Here is a 17,890-nt window from a genome sequence, read left to right as displayed (position 1 = left end):
CTAATTATAAGCCTTTCAATCACAATACAATAGAGACTAAGACTATAATATGTTTTCGTACGTACCAACTTTCGTCGATGGCATACATATTTGATTCGTAATATAGCACTAAAATTGAGTTTCCATTAAGTTTTGTAATATAAAACGTGATGATACTTCGTAGCTTTCTTTTAACATTATAGTGTCTTATTACATCCAAACACAAAAATTAATCGAATATAATTAGTAACGTAATATATATAGTAGATAAAATAACAATCTTTTCATGTGTAATCAAAATAGGTTTTGCATAATTCATTCTTGTGAAAATCATAATCCACATGCTAGTGAAATAGTCGATACATATATATATTTTTTTTGGTTTATATGATTAATTGCTGGGAAATAAATATGAACTAGAACTATCAAGTTTTCTTATACAGAAGATCTAGTACTTAACTAATAATTTCTGAAAGATTCGTTAATGAATGGACGACATAGAATCTTAGATCATATTCTAGGCGACTGTATAGACCGATGTTAAGAACTTGTATCCATATTATTCTGATTATGTGTTATGAATGTTACAATACCAAATCTAGGAAATTACTATAAATCCATATCTAGGCGTCGGTAGCTTGATTTATGATATAATATGTCATTGATATCATATGAATCATATGTCAACTGTTTTTGAGAATCATATATATTTTAAATTATTTTACAAATCTCATATAGACAGACTGTCACAATAAAACTCCTTACAGGTAAAAACTGTAAAAAAAAATGGCTTTTAATATTCTTCTTAACTTTAAAGATTACTTGATACTGATAGCATATGATTCATAGCCTATATACTCTAAAGGCACGAGTACGAAGCATTAGTTATCTGATCTTGATTCAATAATTGGACACATGCACATTGCATTAACTTGGTTTTATGACGTCAATATCACAAAACACAGTGATAAGAATATCTACCTAAGCAATCACTCAAGTCGAACCAAAATCCTTGTAACACTGTTTTCCAAAACCGACTGTTTTCATTTTGTTTCTGAATAATATATATTCTGCTTTAATTACTATTAGTCTATAGTTGATCATTTGTCGTCTAATGTGTTCTTCTACTTGCCGCTCAAAACCAATATAACCATACAATAATTAAAAAAATTCGAGGACGAGCTGTTCAAAGTGATCAACAGATTAAAGTTATTAGGATTAAAATAATCCAAACAGCTAACCAAATATACTTAACATGCATATGACTATATGAGTCATCTCATTCTCTTCCACAAATCATCTCATTCATTACATTATCCTTCATTTACTTTTCTTACTTGCCTACTTAACAAAAAGTAAAAACAGATAAAACATATGGTAAGAGATTTCCAAATTCTTCTTATGCTTAAATTAAAAAAGAAAAGAAAAGTGCGTAGAGTGCACGAACTCTTCTTGCTCATTTAATTCTCAAGAGCCATTGCCGTACGTAGGAGGCAGCCTTGTTTGAGTCGAGGCGTGTTTGTTACGTATAACCCGCAATAGCCAGTAGACACTCACTCACAATTCCCCTTTGACTCACCGGTTACCGAGGGTTTCCCGCTAATATTTGCCGGTTTCCCCTAGGTTATTAACATAAAAATAATAAAATCTGTAAAACAAAACTGGTCAATGTATCTCTCTGTTGTGTTAACTCTCACTCTCTTGTCTTCCCCAAAAACACACACACTCTCTCTCTCTCTTTCTCGCCGACACTTTCTTGATCCGATCGGTTAATTGATTCAATCATCTTTCTATGATTTCCCGATAGAAGAAGATCAACATTTGCGTCGGATAATTATCTTTAATTTGTAAGAGTTTTTTTTTTTGTTAATTGTATAGTCAATCTTGTTTTTAGTCGTAGTAGGTACAATTACAAAATGCTGATGGTATACATGCATGGTGGCGGATTTCGATTCTTATGTCGATTTAATTAACTAACAAATTTAATAATAGATACGTACAACGAGTTTTGGTAACACTTATTTTTTAATATTTTATATTTTAAATAACCACATTTTTTCTCCATAATTGATATCAATGGCTACATAAACAAATAAGTTTTGTTTTTTTCCTGATATCATCAACAAATTACTTGCTCTAATATGGAGTTTTTTGTTTGTTTGATTCCTCTGTTTGTAGCAGATAAAAGAGCATTTAGCTCCCACAGACAGTTAAGCTTATAGGACAGGCTTTACAAGAAAGTTCGGTTCACAAAGTTTTTGTAGTTGGAAACAAAATTCCAAGAAGACTAAGGTGAGAAAAATCTTATAACAAGTATTTGAAAGAAAAAGAAAAACAAAACTGTTTTGTTTCTTTAAATTTTTGATGTAAGCTAACCACATCTTCAGGTTTCAGGATTTTGTTACACATCGGACTGCTAAGTTCTGTGCGAAGCAATTGCATCCAACGGCTGAAGTCTTGGCCATCACTACCTAATTCCAAGAGCATTGGCTCTGGTGTTTATACGTCAGCTTATAATCTAGTTTTGAGGCCAAGCTCTCAACTTATGCAAGCATGATGGGTGAAGAAAAGAGGAAAAGATCGATTTCACTTCCATCGATAGATATTTTATTAGATGATAAACCAGGTTGGCCTTTTCTTAAAAGTGCAACTTTAGGGACACCACAAGTTCACAAATGGCACACGAGAAAAGTCTCAGTGGTCAACTGGGTCATGAGCTTACCTGAACGGTTTCCAAATCATCATCAGCAGAATCTTAACTATGAGACAAGCTCTATCAAGAAACAAGTCAAAGACATATTGACAGAAAACAAGAAATGGTTCAACTACAATGTTCTTCAGAAATCAACATCAAATTTCTCTCAAGGTACTCTGTTTTTTCCCTCTGCTTCTCCTAGTGATGAGTTTGTATTGATCTTTGACTTTACATGACAGATAATCTGATTGGGAAGGGAGGATGCAGCAAAGTGTACAGAGGGATTCTTGAAGATGGAAAAGGCATTGCTGTGAAAATCTTGAAGTCATCAACTAAAGAAGCTATGAAAGATTTTGTTCATGAGATCAACATCATCTCTTCTTTGAGTCACCAAAACATCTCACCGTTACTTGGTGTTTGTGTCCAAAACAATGATCTGATCTCCGTTTACAATCTTTCAACCATCGGAAGTTTAGAGGAAACCCTTCACGGTAACACATACCACTCTCAAACTTCACACACACATATATTAAAGATTCTGATTGATTTGGTATAAAGTGTGATGATGACGCTTGATTCTGCAGGTAAGCAAAAGGGAAAGCATGTATTATCATGGAGAGAGAGGTTCAAGATAGCTATCGGTTTGGCGGAAGCAATAGACTATCTTCATAACCGGTGTTCTAAGCCAGTGATACACAGAGATGTCAAAACTTCCAACGTTATTCTCACAGATGAGCTCCAACCTCAGGTAATGAAAGCTTCTGAATTTGATTTCTTTTGCTAATTGTCTTCATGAACTCATAATTGATAGCTATGGTTTTGAGGATTAGCTGTCAGATTTTGGGTTGTCGATGTGGAGACCTACAACATCTTCACAATATTCGATACAAACTGACGTGGTGGGCACTTTTGGATACCTTGCACCGGAGTATTTCATGTACGGAAAAGTCAGTGATAAAGTCGACGTCTACGCCCTTGGAGTGGTTCTGCTTGAGCTCATATCAGGAAGAAATCCTATTTCGCCTCAGAATCCTAGAGGACAAGAGAGTTTGATCATGTGGGTAGGTTTTTTTTTGTTGCGCAGGTTACTTGTGACGTAAGAAACACTTAATAAAGCCCTAAAGAGATACTTCCTTGGAATGCAGGCAAAACCGTTGATTGAGAATGGAAATTTAAAAGGGCTGTTGGATCCAGAAGTTACAGATATATTCGACGAGTCTCAGTTTCAAAGAATGGTACTTGCTGCTTCACATTGCCTCACAAGATCCGCCACACATCGTCCCAATATTAAACAGGTAAGATTTTGTCTCCTCCTCCAAGAAAACTAATTAAGTCCCTTGTCAAGAACTATCTTTATTGCTTCTTCAGATACTGAGGCTACTAAGAGATGAAAACGAAGTGGGGAAATGGATAATGGAAGAAGAAGAAATTGAAGATTGCTTCGATGACGAGGTTTACCCGGATTCCAGCGCGGAACTACACTTCAGCGTTGCGATGCTTGAGGTGGAAGACGACGAATCTGCATCAGTCAGCAGTATGGAGAGAAGTACTAACAACAGTCTTTTCTCTTCTTCGTGTTCATCTAGGGAGCCACTCTGCTTTTAGTTAGGGTTTGTTTCTTAGTGTCTGTAGTTTAGTTGGTAACTTTTTTTATTTGAGAAATAACATCTGAGATGATGATTGTTAATTAATAGGTAGCGAAAAAAATCTGATTTTGGGATGCACCAATTCAAATTTGACCCTATAGACAAAGCTTGAAGCTTGAGACTTGTATATTATAATGACATGTTACTATGGAGATGAGCTCAAAGCTAACCGAAGACACAACTTTCTTAACTTATCCTGTTTTTATCTTTAGCAAATAGCACTATAATGTGTTCTGCTACGATTGACTTCAGATCTTAATACTACCAAATTGTTTTAAATCCGAAATTGTGTCTTCTTCCTTATTTTTGGACCAAATTGTTAGTAGAACCATTAGACTATTTAGAAAATGACATATTTATTTATATGATTTTACCACTTTTGCTCTTTGTCAGTTGCTGAATATATACATATATATATACATGTACACATATATATATATATATATATTATAGTACTGCGATACACATTATAGTGCTATTTAATACACATTATAGTGCTATTTGAAATCATCAACTCCCATTATAGTACTGCGATATTACGGCAAGGACATATAAAAAAGTATTTCATTTGAAGAGATTACTTATGTAATAAGTCAAAATTGATGATATCTAAGGGAAAGAAAAAATCAACTTATCATTAGATCAACGGCCAGGAGAATCTGTTGACGTGTCTATGTATAAAAAAAGGAATTGATTAAGGCAACACTAAACAAGAAAATATGAACAAATTTAAAATGTTGCCTAAATTGTTGTTGCGAAAGTGATTTTACAATATTTTTAGTTATTATAGTGAGCATTTACACAACTTACATTTATACTTCCTCTGTTTCAAAATATATTATGTTTAAGTTAAAATACATATATTAAAAAATAATTATTTTTAAAAAGTTTAATCAATCATAAACAATATTTCATAATATAAAATATAAAATTAATTTAAAAGTTGCGTAGAAAGTTGGAAACATTTTATATTATGAAACAAAAATATTTCTCATATGTGCAAAAACTAAACTAATACAAATTTCTAATATGATATTCTACCAGTATTATAATACACAAATGTTTTATAATACACAAATTAATACTCCAATTAAAAATAAACTAATACAAATTTCTCATAAACAATTATGCCAGTATTATAATACACAAAACATTATAATATATATATATATATGCATAAAACTAATTTAATACAAACTTATTTTTTGCTTTCCTAGATTAACATCAAAATTTCAAAAATTATGTTAAAACCAACTTTAAAAAAAAAATTATGGAATGTTACTAAATACAATTTTTTTTTCTTTTTGTTCACCACTTTATAAGGAACAATGTTTGATTTTATTCAAATATTCTATATATAACTCTGCTTGAAGCAAAACTTAATTTATTTAAGAAATCTGGTTTTTTTTTTAAATGATGGCTTGAGACATGCCACATTCTGTTTTTTTGTCCGTATTCGGATTCGGGTTGCTTGAGATATCGTTAAAAGTGACCATTTCATGAATCGTATTTGAAAAGAGATTATACTATTGTTTGGACTTTCAAAACATATAATAGTATAATTTGTAACTATTTATTAAGTACATGTATACGTTAACTGGTTATGCTAACTTATTTGGCGTTTACGGGTCAGCATAAGAACTAAAACACAAAATAATGATATTGTTGTGGACTCTAATGGTTAGGGTATTATTGTTTGATATGTTATCAATTAGAATCTGGATAAATTATATTCAAGCCAAATAGGAGGAAAATGGTCTACAAAAGTGAAATTGACACGTACACCTAATTCGATTTGAGCATCTTGGGTCTTGGCTATTTTCTTTCCAATCTTCCTAGCTAGACACCTCTGCATTTCATGAAATTAGAGCATCTTACTGTCGCCTAACATTTAAGCGTCGTCTATATAGGAGTTTAGAACACATTGTAAAACACTAGTGTTTATAAAGAGGCTTTAAACAGATCTGAATTGATCATCATGTATCTATTAGGTAACAAAGAACGAGTTAATGGTCAAAACGGAGGAAGAAAACCAAAAAACATAGAGAATATCGAATAAATACATAAATGAATTAAGTACTCCCACTAGCCAAAAGAAATAGAATAGTTGCAACCTTTTTTACAATATATAAAGTACAAACCCTAAAAGAAAGCTACATCTTTCACGATCACTGATGTTTACATCAATCAACTATTTAAGTAAATACAAGCTTTCCAAAAGAGAGAAAAGATAACAAGTTGAAGATAGCAGTAGATGGTGATTATTAATTATACGATCAATTTTTTATTTTATTTTTCAATCAGAAAGAAAAATAAAGTAGATCTGGTGTCTGGTGATAAAAAATTTCTATTTGATTTTTTAAAACCACAAAAGATATATTTGTTTTCTTATAACGACGTGAACCTAGCTGTCTTATAATCATATGAATTACAACAATAACATATTTGGAAATTTACAATACCTAGAGAATACAAATTTACTAATAATAAGAATATTCAACTTCTTCTTGCCAATACTTAGTTATTCCGTTTTGGGGAAAAAAAAACACAGATATACATGTAAACGTCCAAGGATAATCTACTTTTACGGATTTCTACAATTCTTTTGTCGATGCCTCAAAATATTGTGTTTTGGTAGACAAAAAGAAAAAGAAAATCAAAAATATAACGAAGATAAATTGGTAACAGTTATAGCTCTAGGTTTTTTTAGCTGTATTTGTAGAAACTTGGCTTTGATTTTCTAAAATTTGACCATGATTGGCGAAAATTAGTTGTGTTATATAGAAAAATGTAAATTTAAAAATAGCCAGCAAAAACCAAGTCCTGAAATTGGACAAGACTAAAAATAAAGAAACAAGAATGAGAAAAAACGAATAAACGTCCGTACTTGAAAAATTATTGTTTCTTTTCAAGTCAATGTTATAACTATTGCTATTATTTTTGTTTAGTTTTGTTTTCTCATGTAAACTTGTTGGTCCATCCATATTATTAGTCTTATATTATTATTATGATGATAATACAAAGTTTTGAGTCTGCTTAATTATAAAATTAATTAATATAAAAGATGCTAAGCTCCAATCACGTTCGAAATTAAAATTAATTTTTGGGTTAATTAAAAAAAAAAAAAAATGAATCTGTGCAACTCGAAATCGTTATCGTACGTCCCCATGTCTTTTCTCCGGCCACCGAAACGACGCCATCTGTTTTGTGCGTCTTCTTCTTTATAAACCATACGTCTTCGTTCTTCTTCCTTTCACCTCTTCTTCGACTCTATTAAAAACTCCGAGCTCTCCCCTTATTCATCACTAGCTCTTCTTAAAAACAAACAAAAAAAATTCGATCTTTAGGGTTTTGCTTCGATCCCGCTTAGTCAGCTTCGGCGTTTCGAATTCTCGAGTAAAGAGGTACGGGTTTTGTCCTCAATTTAGAAGATCGGGTATTTGAATTAAGCAGAACCTGAGTATCATCTGTTGCTGAATTGCTCGAATTGCTGTGAAATTAGGGATTTTTATTGATTCCGGAGCTCGAGATTTGACTTGTTTCAGTTGATTTTGGGAAAGTATCGATCTTTTTTGTGTGTTGGTGAGGTCAATTGAAGAGAAAAGGTTGATTTTGTTTTGTGGTAATGGAGGACGGCGAGCTTGAATTCTCGAATCAGGAAGTGTTTTCGAGTTCGGATATGGGTGAGTTACCACCTAGCAACTGTTCGATGGATAGTTTCTTTGATGGGCTTTTGATGGATACTACTAATGCCAATGCTGCTTGTACCCACACTCACACCTGTAACCCCACGGGACCTGAGAATACTCATACCCACACGTGTTTCCATGTCCACACCAAGATTCTTCCTGACGAGAGCGATGAAAAAGTTTCCACTGATGATACAGCTGAGTCTTGTGGGAAGAAGGGTGAGAAGAGACCTTTGGGAAACCGAGAAGCGGTTAGGAAGTATAGAGAGAAGAAGAAGGCTAAAGCTGCTTCCTTGGAGGACGAGGTCGCAAGGCTTAGGGCGGTGAATCAGCAGCTTGTGAAGAGGTTGCAAAATCAGGCTACCTTGGAAGCTGAGGTCTCCAGACTCAAGTGTTTGCTTGTTGATTTAAGAGGAAGGATTGATGGGGAGATTGGATCTTTTCCTTATCAGAAGCCTATGTCTGCAAATATTCCTTCTTTCTCCCACATGATGAATCCGTGTAATGTACAATGCGATGACGAAGTTTACTGCCCTCAGAATGGGTTTGGAGGGAACACCCAAGAAGGTGCATCTATCAATGACCAAGGGCTGGGTGGTTGTGATTTTGATCAGCTACAATGCTTGGCTAATCAGAACTTAGGTGGAAATGTAAACGGATCATTCAACAATGCCAATGCATCTGTCTCGAATAAGAGAAAAGGTGGCACTTTTTATACCTTCCAGTTTTCTATTTAAATCGTTATGATTTTAGGGGTAACTGTTGAAATCCGGAGGTTATTTACTTAATCTGATTATTGGTTTACTCTAGCCTTGTATGTTAGCAGATTCTTGACGTTCTCCTTTAGTTTGCTTCATATAATTGGCATGAACTCACTTATGTCTTTTGGTCATCGTTTAGGTGGGCATCGCGCATCAAGAGCTGTTTGAAGTACCATCAAGCTTGTACCATCTATTTCCACCAGCATAGATATTGTATTCCAAATAAGTTATAGAGTTTAGCTGCAGCATCAGCTCCGCTCAGGTTCCTTTGTGTTCTCACAGGTTCCTCTGTGTTCTCATTTTTGTTTTTTTTGTTCTCTGACTCTGTTTACCTACCATTGTATTTCCTTATTGAGCTTGCCGAACTAGAAGAATGATATTGTTAATACAAACTCAAATATTTTGTGTGCTCCTGCCATTTGTTTCCATACTTGAGTTGCTTCTTCTTAAGCGTGTGTCGAAGAAGTTGATTGAATATTGGCTTTGTGCATGACAAATAGCAGTTGTTTTGGCTACAGAAGTTGTTGATGAGATGCATGAATTTTTTTTAACTGCTGAATTACAGCTTTAAGGAGTTGGTGAGGAGTGTCTTTGTGGCCCGAGTGAGATCTCTGGACAGGTGAGTTATAAAAGATTCACTTCCTGAGATCTCTCCTACCTTATATGCTTTTAAAAGAACAACTATACTTGAGGATTCTTGAATCTTGTTGAATACTAGTACCCAGGTTTGGTAGTAAAGGCAGAATTTCGATTACCTATTAAGCATCATGTTGTTTGGTGAAGAACAAGGTATGCCTATGAAGCAGACTGTTTTGTACTTCGAGCTTGAGGGGCTTTCTCAGTGTCTCTGTTCTAGCCTAATTGTACCACTGTCCATTGCAATGTTCTTACAGTTGTGATCCCAAGCTGCTTAGCAAACCCTTTTGTTGACTTCAATGGGATATGTAGTTTTAACTTTTACTTGAACTAATCTCAGGATCAGGCTTTGCAATAGGGTTTATTGTAAAACTAAAGAATCATAGCAGATGTACTGGAAAAACGATTATTTCGTACTTAGGGTAGTGCATACACCAAACTTGTTTAATATATATTGGCTCAAACACTTTAACAACAACAGTTATAATAAGTCGTCATCATCCACCAAAATGATTTGAATCATTTCTGGTTTTCATTGGAATGTTGTGCATTTTGGTTGCCTTCATCATCCTCATCCTCATCATCTTCACGGTAGATGCTTTCCGCCATTTGCCAGACTTGAAGACTGTTGTCTTCAGCTACACTTGAGATGACCCAAGGCTCGTCTTTGTTCCAGGCAAAGTCTGATATCTTGGCCTTGTGGCCTCCATGAGAGAAGAGCAGCTCAGGTGGACCATCTTCTGCATCCAACTCTATTTCAAGCTGCTCATCCCCGACCCTGAACAATCCACCCAGCTTTTTTAACTAATCCAACTTCAATTTTGAATCAAAAGATAAGAGAAATATTGAATTTTGATTATGGTACCTGTTAATATCCCAGACCATGAGTCTTCGGTCCTCGCCAGAAGATGCAAGCACTGTTTCATGGTTGGGATCCCACTCCACTTGGAAAACTTCTCCCCTGTAACAAATCCCTCCCAATCCTCAGTTCTTAACATTTGATTGAATAAATGTAAATAGAAGCATATATACGCTGTTAAGGAAGTGAGAAACTGTGAGAGAGGCATACTCGTGTCTGCTCAGAACATGTAATGGTGCAGTAAGCTTGCGAAGGTCAAACAAGGCGACAGTCGAATCGGAGGAGGCTGTGGCTAATACCCATTCATTAAAGGGATTGAAAGCAAGATAGTTTATCTGCAAACACACAAAATAGTGAAGAATGGTCACGGAGAATGTCAATTGCAGAGTCTTTTTAAGGGTCTACACAGCCAAGCTGGCATGTCTGAGAAATTCTCCACTCTTAACTTCAAAATATGTATTTTAATGAGAGATTAATTTTGCTCACACAACAAACCTCGGTTACATAATAATTATCCTCTGATTCGCAGATTAGATATAAGAGCGAGGTAGAAAGTTATAAGATGGTTTATACCTCTCTCTCGTGAACTTTGACTTGGTGTTGCATTTGGTTTGTCCGTAAGTCCCATATCACCAGTTGACAATCACCACCCGCAGAACCAAATATGTTGTCATTCTTCATGTGCCATGCTACATCTTCGATGATGCTTTGATGTCCCTAAAACAATGTCACAGGGTTTAAATCAGATGCAACAATCCCATATCATTCTGTGATCATCCAGGAAAAAAAAACAAAAACAAAGTTACTCTCAACTTACCTCATACACATGCATTGGGTTCAAAACCTTATCATCGGCAGTAGCTGAAACATCCCAGAGGCAGATTCTCCGATCTTGTGAGCCACTCAAAAGATAACCTTCCTTGAAGGAGCTCCAAGCCAATCCATAACCTTCATCTTCATGTCCCATTAGCCTGAGATCAGGATCACACTCACTAGTTTGGGGCTTTGCAGAGAGTCTGGCGTAATCAAAGAGAAACACCTCAGACCCACTCGTTTTAGCACCCACAAGAGTTGGCTTTTGTGGCATACACCGAGCTCTGTTCACTTCTCCATCAACACGTATCTTCTGCTTAATCTCCACCTGAAAAGGATCAGTCTCTAATCGTAATGATCTGTTCTGTGCTAATCAAAACTTCTTCCGTACATAAAAAGTGAATTCATGAAATCTCATCGATACCAATTCCGGAAACCAAAACAAAGCTTAGCTTTATTCGAACACTAAGGAAAGCTAATGATTCCATCCTCACTCTAATCTAGTAATTTCGTCGAACACTTGGTGTGCACTATATATACAACACAAAAAAAAAAAAAAAAAAAAAAAAGTGAAGAATCCTCCAGGATTCAAATACCTTAGGGACGATAGGATCTTGATCTCGTCCGCCTAATCCTGGTTCAGCGTCAGGTGTCGGGATAACGACGTCAGCAACCATTAAAAAATCCTGGGCACCACCGGAGGTATGGGTGCCGAGGATAAGCTTATGGACGGAAAAGGAAGGATCTTTCGCATACGGAATCGGAGTAGAAGGGACCCAATGAAGAGTTAGAGATGGCCATTCGAGCGGATGAGAGATCATAAGATCGTAGAGAAATGGTGTGTTCCTTTTCCAAACAGAGAACTCTTCTTCTACCTGATCCAATCCCGGTTCTTCTTTACCCTCTTCTGCCGCCATAATCTCTCGATTCGTTGTTCTTCTTCTTCTCTCCTCTTGAGGTTTTTTTTCTGGTACACTTTTTCCCGCCTAAAAAGAGGTAGAGAGAGAGAGAGAGAGGGTGAGAGAGATGTAGGCGGGTTATGACGTAAGCTCACAATGCTGTTTCAGTTTTAAAGAAGCAAACGTTATGTCGTTTATATATTTATAAAACAGCAGACATTGTGTTTCAGTAATGTAGGGGCGAGCTCTTGGTTATGAAAGTACAGTTATTATAGCTGAAAGGCTGAAAATTGAAATAGTATTGGGCTTTTATAGGCTAATAGGCCCACTAAGGCTTCAATCTCTTTTAATACTTATTTACATAATAAAAAAAAACTTAATGTTGGGTTTTTAATGAAGAGTTTAGTGGTTTGACACTAAATTTAGGATTCAATTTCTTTTAGTTAAAAGTACTAATTGTTGCATATCAATGAAGACAAAAGTCTCCAACGTAATGCGACCAATCAAATCCACATTATAAAGACAAAAAAAAAAAAAAAAAAACTTAAAGAGAAAAATCCTTGGCTAACTTGCCACCCACACTTATAAAGTTTAGCACCGAACACGCTATTGTTGTCTTGTCTTGTCTAAACCAACGCTTTTGTGACAATTAGTGACAACTAAACTAATAATTTCCCACTTCATCATGCATGTCTAATGATTAAATTAGCACCGCAAGCTATCAAATTTTGCATTATCGTTTCGTTATTAGTCAATTTCACCGAACTAATAGGTCCAAAGGGCAACAAACTATGAACTTAATTTCTTCATTCTTATAGTACGACAAGATTACTTTTCTTCCCTTCCAGAGTTATTTGGGCAGCTTACCATCGTATCAATATCATCATAGTTTTAATTTCACATATTCTATTGTTATAAAGTCAAGTCAATTTAGCTTTTCCATTAATTTTGTTGTACATATATATTATCTCACAAATTAAATTGTAAGCTTTTCCCGTTAATTCACAAATTATTTTATCATCTGTTTGTTTACTTTAACATATATCAAAATCAAACATAATCAATTCATATCAACAACATACAATTTAATTACATTTTTTTCTCGTTCTTATCTTTTAACACATCCGATGAAACCAACATAAGCAAACATTAACATCGGAATAAAACAAATCCAAGTGAACAAAAAAAAGAAAGGAAATAAAATCACATAATAACACAAGCGGAGGCGTTCTCGTCGCTAAACGCCGTAGTATAACGAACCTCGGTGGAGCTAGCACGTGCTAGCCGTGATACGTGTGGATCATACTCGGTGTTCCTAACGTAACCCCTCGGGGCTCTGTTATCGTACACACCAGACGCATAAGGATGAGCCACAACGTCGTAAGGAACGAAAGGATATAGCTCGGCTCTTTTGCCGGTCCGGTGAATGATCCGAGACACCACTTTGTTTGGCTCAACGTACCCTGTTACTGTCACTTTCTGAGCATTTGCCTCGATGGTTACATCTCTCACTCCTTTCATTCCTTCTAAGGCTCTCCTCACTTTCCTCTCGCATCCTTCACAATCTATCAAAACCCTCACATCCACCGTCTAGTAATTTCCAACCATAGCATATTTTATTGTTTATATAAAAAAAGAGTTGATTATAGATAAACGTAACTATATATGTATGGATATTGAGCTTAAAATTACCTGTAGACTTTTGTGTCTCCTGGAGCTTCCATGGGAGCAATCGAAATATTCAGAGACGTGATCAAGAACACCCATTTTTCTTCTTTTCTTGGTTTGGCGGAAAAATAAGAGTTAGATATATCCTTTGAAGTTTTGAGATATATGATATGGTTTTGTTTTGTTATTGTCAGCATAAAAATTGAGTTAAAATTGTTGAAAATTCGACCTACCAAACTCTAGAAGTAGTTTTCGACCATATATTTTAGTTTTATATGCTGATATTTTGTATCAAACTTCAGTGAGTCGTGTGTGAGTTTGACTCTCGAACAGCAAGAAAAGCCAATATATATTATACATTATGAGTGTGTTCCATATAACGACTTTATTCTATATAGGTCGCTTTTGTTATACATGCATCTTTAGACTCTAGTGTGGCCATTATTAAACTTGACAGATAGATGAAATCGACATTTGTGATGCAATTCAATATTTATGTTTGCTATTGAACGAAATAATAGTTTTGAATGATATATCTGTTTTCGCAATTATTATTTGAAATCTGACTAAACAATTAGAAAATTAATGAAAATTTTCGGATTGGGAGTTGGAATCTCTGCTCATGTTACGTAATGGTGGACCACTCTTGACATGTTTATGAACAAACAAAATTATAAATGTTTTATCATCATCTTTTTCCTTAAGAAAACATTTAAGTTTTCCCTTCTAAGAACAGGCTCAACAAATAAAAACCACCTCTCATTTTCAATCTTCTTTCTAAATAATTTCTTTAGTTTCACAATTTTGGTATTATGAATATGTTGTGTATGATAGAAAACAGATATATATATATATATATATATATATTCACAAAATACAAGTTGGTTCATCGTTACTTAATAGTTAATACAATGTGAACGAGATATGTGATGATGTAACGAGTTTGTAAATTGTCATCACAAAGATTCAGTAAAATGGGAAATCGGGAACATGCGTCGGTATCTACAACTCATAATTGGTCATGTTTTGCTTCATCTATGTGTTTCCTTTGTGCTGTTTGCATTTTTGGTGAAAAGCTTTATCTTCCGGTTTACTTATATACCTTATCAGATTGAAAAGAATCTAGACGTACATAATATAAGAATGGGAAGAATTAAGCCCCATATTTCATCCTCGTGACATCAAATGCTTACAAATTAGGCCTGAAAGAATTTTAAAGTACTAATAAATAAAGAAAAAATCACTAACACTTTAAATCTTAAAACTAAATTTTTTGTTTGTACCGCCACGAAAGATGACGAAACAGTAATAACCGTCAGCCTGAAATAGTTAAACTATGCTGGTTTGATTAAATATATTTATTTAATTAATTTAATTTAAATTAATTATTTATGATAATTAATATAAAAAATTAAAAATACATCAAAGCAATAAAAAATGAAGAATCATAGGTATGGTTAAAACATTTGACAAATGTAAAATTGAAGACGACAATATATTTAGAAGATTCATTGGTTTCCAGTGAGAAGTCAATCGATTTGAATCAGAATCCAGTGGAGATGCAATTATTAAAAGATTAATAATGTAAAGAGTAACATCGTAAAAGTTTTGTTTACAATGAAGATGAACACAAAATTTTTTTTTATCTTTTTATCTATTTATAAAAACTAAAACTAATTAAAATTTAAATTAAACCAACATAGTTTAATTATTTCGCGTTGACAGATATTCCATTATTTTTCATGGCGGTACAAAAATGAAAGTAAGTTTTAAAGTTTAAATTGTTAGTAAAATCATTCTAAAGGTTATGTTAGTAAAATTATTTTAAAGGTTTATAGTGCTAGTGAAATTCTTTTGAGGTTTAAAGTTCTACCCAGTGACACTTTGAAGGTTTAAAACGTGATTTTTCCAATAAATAAATAAATATATAAACAAAGACCCAAATTTGAAACAGTATATTTTATGGTAGTATAAATCTAAAAGATTGCACAAAATTAATACTATCTGATGAATTACATTTTTATTTTTTTTTAATCATATTTCCTACTGAGAAATTTTTGTGAGAGTCGCACCCAAACCATCAAAATTTACTGTGGCTATAACCATTGCCAGTGTTTGTTTCGTATAAATCTGCATTCGAATATTGTTAGGTTTACAAAGAGTTTTATACACTTAGCAAGCCTAAGAATTAACTGGAAACAAATGAGGATCGGAGGAGGATATGAAAGAAACAAAACCCACAATTTTGTAATATTAAACTATTCAGCTGAGTAAGCCATTATAATATGAATGGGCCGTTATTAGTGAAATCTCTGATCGGAAGGCCCGTTATACATAAGACTATTGTTTGTATTGAATATTCGGTCCATTATGGTTCATCGTTTTCCGATGTAGCCTTTATTACTCAAAAACACTCTAAAACTTAAATCTCAAAAACACTCTAAACTTAATCATATAGTACTATGATGGATCTTTTATTTAGCAAATGGTGATTAGTTGGATGAATTAAATTAGGATAACTATGAATTCTATCGAAAACACTTGTATGAGTTTATACTTTTCAACTGTGTACAATTTATTTAAAACAATTTTAATATTGTATAGAAGAAAAAGGAATCCAAACGATTTACAGTTTTAACTTATATTGTTACGAACTTTTAACTGTGCACATAATATAGTGGAATCCACTCCAAAATTCAAAAGAAAGAGAATCTACTTTTTTTTTTTTTTTTACGGTGGTCCAAAAAACGATGTGAGAAAAGCAATTCTTTTCTCTTGAGGAAAATTTCAACTCGAATGGTTAACCTTTAGAATTCTTCCTTTATAAATCACTACCTCTTTACTAGTCCACACTTAGTCACACAGCCGTGTTAGTGCACAATGGATGAAAATGATACATTTAGTTTTCTCTAATAACTTTTCAAATGGTTTGTTTTTTTATATAATTAAATAAATAAAATTATAAGAAATAAAGGAAGAATTAATGGAGTGGGACAATGAAATGAGGGAGTAGAGGAACTCGAAAGATAAGTCAAAATAAATAAGGAACCAAAAAATAGAAAAAAGAGAAGAGATTACGTAATTTATGCAGAAGTATGGAATATTGTGTTTGTGTGTGACAGGTCGTGGCCTCGATACTTTAAGCCCTCTTGGAAACAAGAATTAGTCCAGAGAAAAGAGATATACATATACGTTACCAACAACTTCTTCTGCTTTTCTAAATATTTTTCAATCCCATTAAATTATTACTCTACGTCTACACCGAAAGAAAACTAAACCGGGAAAGTGGGAATCATTCAATGCGTCTGTCCGATCATCCGAGTTATTGCACGAATAAAGCTCACCATCCATCCATCCATCATCTCGAAGATAACTACTAAAATCATTATATCTAAAGAAAAACTCTTTTCATGTACAAAGTCTACTAGGTCAGCTTTTATTATACGTTACCAAAATGGTCCATTGATTTAAATCAGTCAATTTGACGAAGAAAACAAATCAATCAATTTATTTATATTAAGTGCTTGATTTGTCTAAGTTTTGTTATTCGTGCCCTGTATGTCGTATCAAAGCGGTCCTTCACGTTATACTCGGCCGACTTTTGTAAACAATTAATTATAATCAGTTTTAAGACTAAACAGATTATTAAAAGAAACAAATAAAGGGAAGTCATTTGGTTGTTGTAAAAAAAAAAAAAAAAAAAAAAAGAAGAAGTCATTTGGTCTTCGAAATGTAATAACCGAAGACATCGAATTTTGTATCATATGGAGAAAGGGACACTATATGCAATTAATATACTATGAAGAAAATTAAAAGGCTGAGCATGATGATGAATCCTGTTTCGTAGTCAAAGTTGCACGAGAAATTTGTTGGAAATTAACTTTAAAATATTTTCTGTTTTTTGTTTTTTTGGGTCCAAGGTGAAAATCTTTATCTGTTAAATGAATCTCATTGTCCTTTTCTCATTTTTTTATGAAGAATAATAGTAATGTTTCCTGTAAAAAGAGGGAAATAACAATGCTTTGCCTTCTGTCCATTTATGTTGATTTTTCTCGAGAACAGAAGAGAAAGTGAAAAAGAAAACAAAGAGAAAAATAAAGGGAAGAGAAAGAACAGTTCACATGAGTTTCGTGTGTCGGTGTCCATCGTAGACTGTGACACGAAGCTGACACCTTTGCATGGCCACGGGAAACCACCCCCACTCTCTTAACCCTAATCTCTTTTCTCCTTTTTTGTTTTGTACTA

At 33.8% G+C, this 17,890-nt stretch overlaps 4 protein-coding genes and 1 long non-coding RNA gene across 12 annotated transcripts; 3 read left to right on the top strand and 2 right to left on the bottom strand.

Annotated features, from left to right (window-relative positions):
* Positions 1-1,631: 1,631 nt before the first annotated feature.
* Positions 1,632-4,510, top strand: LOC104721284 (protein kinase STUNTED-like). Of its 7 annotated transcripts, none has more exons than XM_010439235.3 (8): positions 1,632-1,826; positions 2,161-2,271; positions 2,367-2,845; positions 2,914-3,165; positions 3,259-3,422; positions 3,505-3,735; positions 3,820-3,969; positions 4,043-4,510. In XM_010439235.3, exons 3-8 carry the CDS (start codon positions 2,533-2,535, stop codon positions 4,277-4,279), a joined length of 1,347 nt encoding a protein of 448 aa, XP_010437537.2. In that variant the 5' UTR covers positions 1,632-1,826; positions 2,161-2,271; positions 2,367-2,532; the 3' UTR covers positions 4,280-4,510. The 7 variants fall into 7 exon arrangements, 5 of the variants coding, with proteins under 5 accessions (XP_010437537.2, XP_087331530.1, XP_010437536.2 ...); XM_087475404.1 differs by having other exon boundaries at positions 1,637-1,826; positions 2,374-2,845; XM_010439234.3 differs by having other exon boundaries at positions 1,643-1,826; positions 2,158-2,271.
* Positions 4,511-7,400: 2,890 nt separating this feature from the next.
* On the top strand, positions 7,401-9,182 carry LOC104721282 (basic leucine zipper 19). 2 transcript variants are annotated; one of them, XM_010439230.2, is made up of 3 exons: positions 7,401-7,724; positions 7,823-8,711; positions 8,910-9,182. In XM_010439230.2, the coding sequence occupies exons 2-3, from the start codon at positions 7,946-7,948 to the stop codon at positions 8,936-8,938; spliced, it is 795 nt and encodes a 264-aa protein (XP_010437532.1). In that variant the 5' UTR covers positions 7,401-7,724; positions 7,823-7,945; the 3' UTR covers positions 8,939-9,182. The 2 variants fall into 2 exon arrangements, with proteins under 2 accessions (XP_010437532.1, XP_087331529.1); XM_087475403.1 differs by having other exon boundaries at positions 7,407-8,711.
* Positions 9,183-9,254: 72 nt separating this feature from the next.
* LOC147933571 (uncharacterized) lies at positions 9,255-9,858 on the top strand. Its single transcript, XR_015572461.1, has 2 exons — positions 9,255-9,389; positions 9,489-9,858. It is a non-coding gene; the product is annotated as an uncharacterized LOC147933571 (long non-coding RNA).
* On the bottom strand, positions 9,797-12,340 carry LOC104721283 (WD-40 repeat-containing protein MSI3). The gene is made up of 6 exons (XM_087475402.1): positions 11,675-12,340; positions 11,083-11,406; positions 10,839-10,982; positions 10,476-10,600; positions 10,272-10,367; positions 9,797-10,184 (listed from the first exon to the last, which is right to left on the bottom strand). Exons 1-6 carry the CDS (start codon positions 11,993-11,995, stop codon positions 9,926-9,928), a joined length of 1,269 nt encoding a protein of 422 aa, XP_087331528.1. The 5' UTR covers positions 11,996-12,340; the 3' UTR covers positions 9,797-9,925.
* Positions 12,341-13,019: 679 nt separating this feature from the next.
* On the bottom strand, positions 13,020-14,021 carry LOC104721281 (heavy metal-associated isoprenylated plant protein 25). The gene is made up of 2 exons (XM_010439228.2): positions 13,670-14,021; positions 13,020-13,567 (listed from the first exon to the last, which is right to left on the bottom strand). Exons 1-2 carry the CDS (start codon positions 13,742-13,744, stop codon positions 13,181-13,183), a joined length of 462 nt encoding a protein of 153 aa, XP_010437530.2. The 5' UTR covers positions 13,745-14,021; the 3' UTR covers positions 13,020-13,180.
* Positions 14,022-17,890: the final 3,869 nt, after the last annotated feature.

Source organism: Camelina sativa, chromosome 11 (assembly GCF_030686135.1).
Source record: "Camelina sativa cultivar CO46 ecotype springtype chromosome 11, ASM3068613v1".
Classification (NCBI taxonomy): domain Eukaryota; kingdom Viridiplantae; phylum Streptophyta; class Magnoliopsida; order Brassicales; family Brassicaceae; genus Camelina; species Camelina sativa.
The sequence above is the reverse complement of the archived record's forward strand: the minus strand, read 5'-3'. Positions and strand labels throughout refer to the sequence as shown.

Excerpts from the sequence above, each read along its gene's own strand:
- LOC104721284 (XM_010439235.3), top strand. The coding sequence starts at position 2,533 with ATGATGGGTGAAGAAAAGAGGAAAAGATCGATTTCACTTCCATCGATA. Across the intron at positions 3,166-3,258 it reads TTTAGAGGAAACCCTTCACG|GTAAGCAAAAGGGAAAGCAT; the intron begins GTAACACATACC and ends TTGATTCTGCAG. Across the intron at positions 3,736-3,819 it reads AAGAGAGTTTGATCATGTGG|GCAAAACCGTTGATTGAGAA; the intron begins GTAGGTTTTTTT and ends CTTGGAATGCAG.
- LOC104721282 (XM_010439230.2), top strand. The coding sequence starts at position 7,946 with ATGGAGGACGGCGAGCTTGAATTCTCGAATCAGGAAGTGTTTTCGAGT. Across the intron at positions 8,712-8,909 it reads TGTCTCGAATAAGAGAAAAG|GTGGGCATCGCGCATCAAGA; the intron begins GTGGCACTTTTT and ends GTCATCGTTTAG.
- LOC104721283 (XM_087475402.1), bottom strand. The coding sequence starts at position 11,995 with ATGGCGGCAGAAGAGGGTAAAGAAGAACCGGGATTGGATCAGGTAGAA. Across the intron at positions 10,983-11,082 it reads ACCCAATGCATGTGTATGAG|GGACATCAAAGCATCATCGA; the intron begins GTAAGTTGAGAG and ends ACATTGTTTTAG. Across the intron at positions 10,368-10,475 it reads CATGTTCTGAGCAGACACGA|GGGAGAAGTTTTCCAAGTGG; the intron begins GTATGCCTCTCT and ends GATTTGTTACAG.
- LOC104721281 (XM_010439228.2), bottom strand. The coding sequence starts at position 13,744 with ATGGGTGTTCTTGATCACGTCTCTGAATATTTCGATTGCTCCCATGGA. Across the intron at positions 13,568-13,669 it reads GGAGACACAAAAGTCTACAG|ACGGTGGATGTGAGGGTTTT; the intron begins GTAATTTTAAGC and ends GGAAATTACTAG.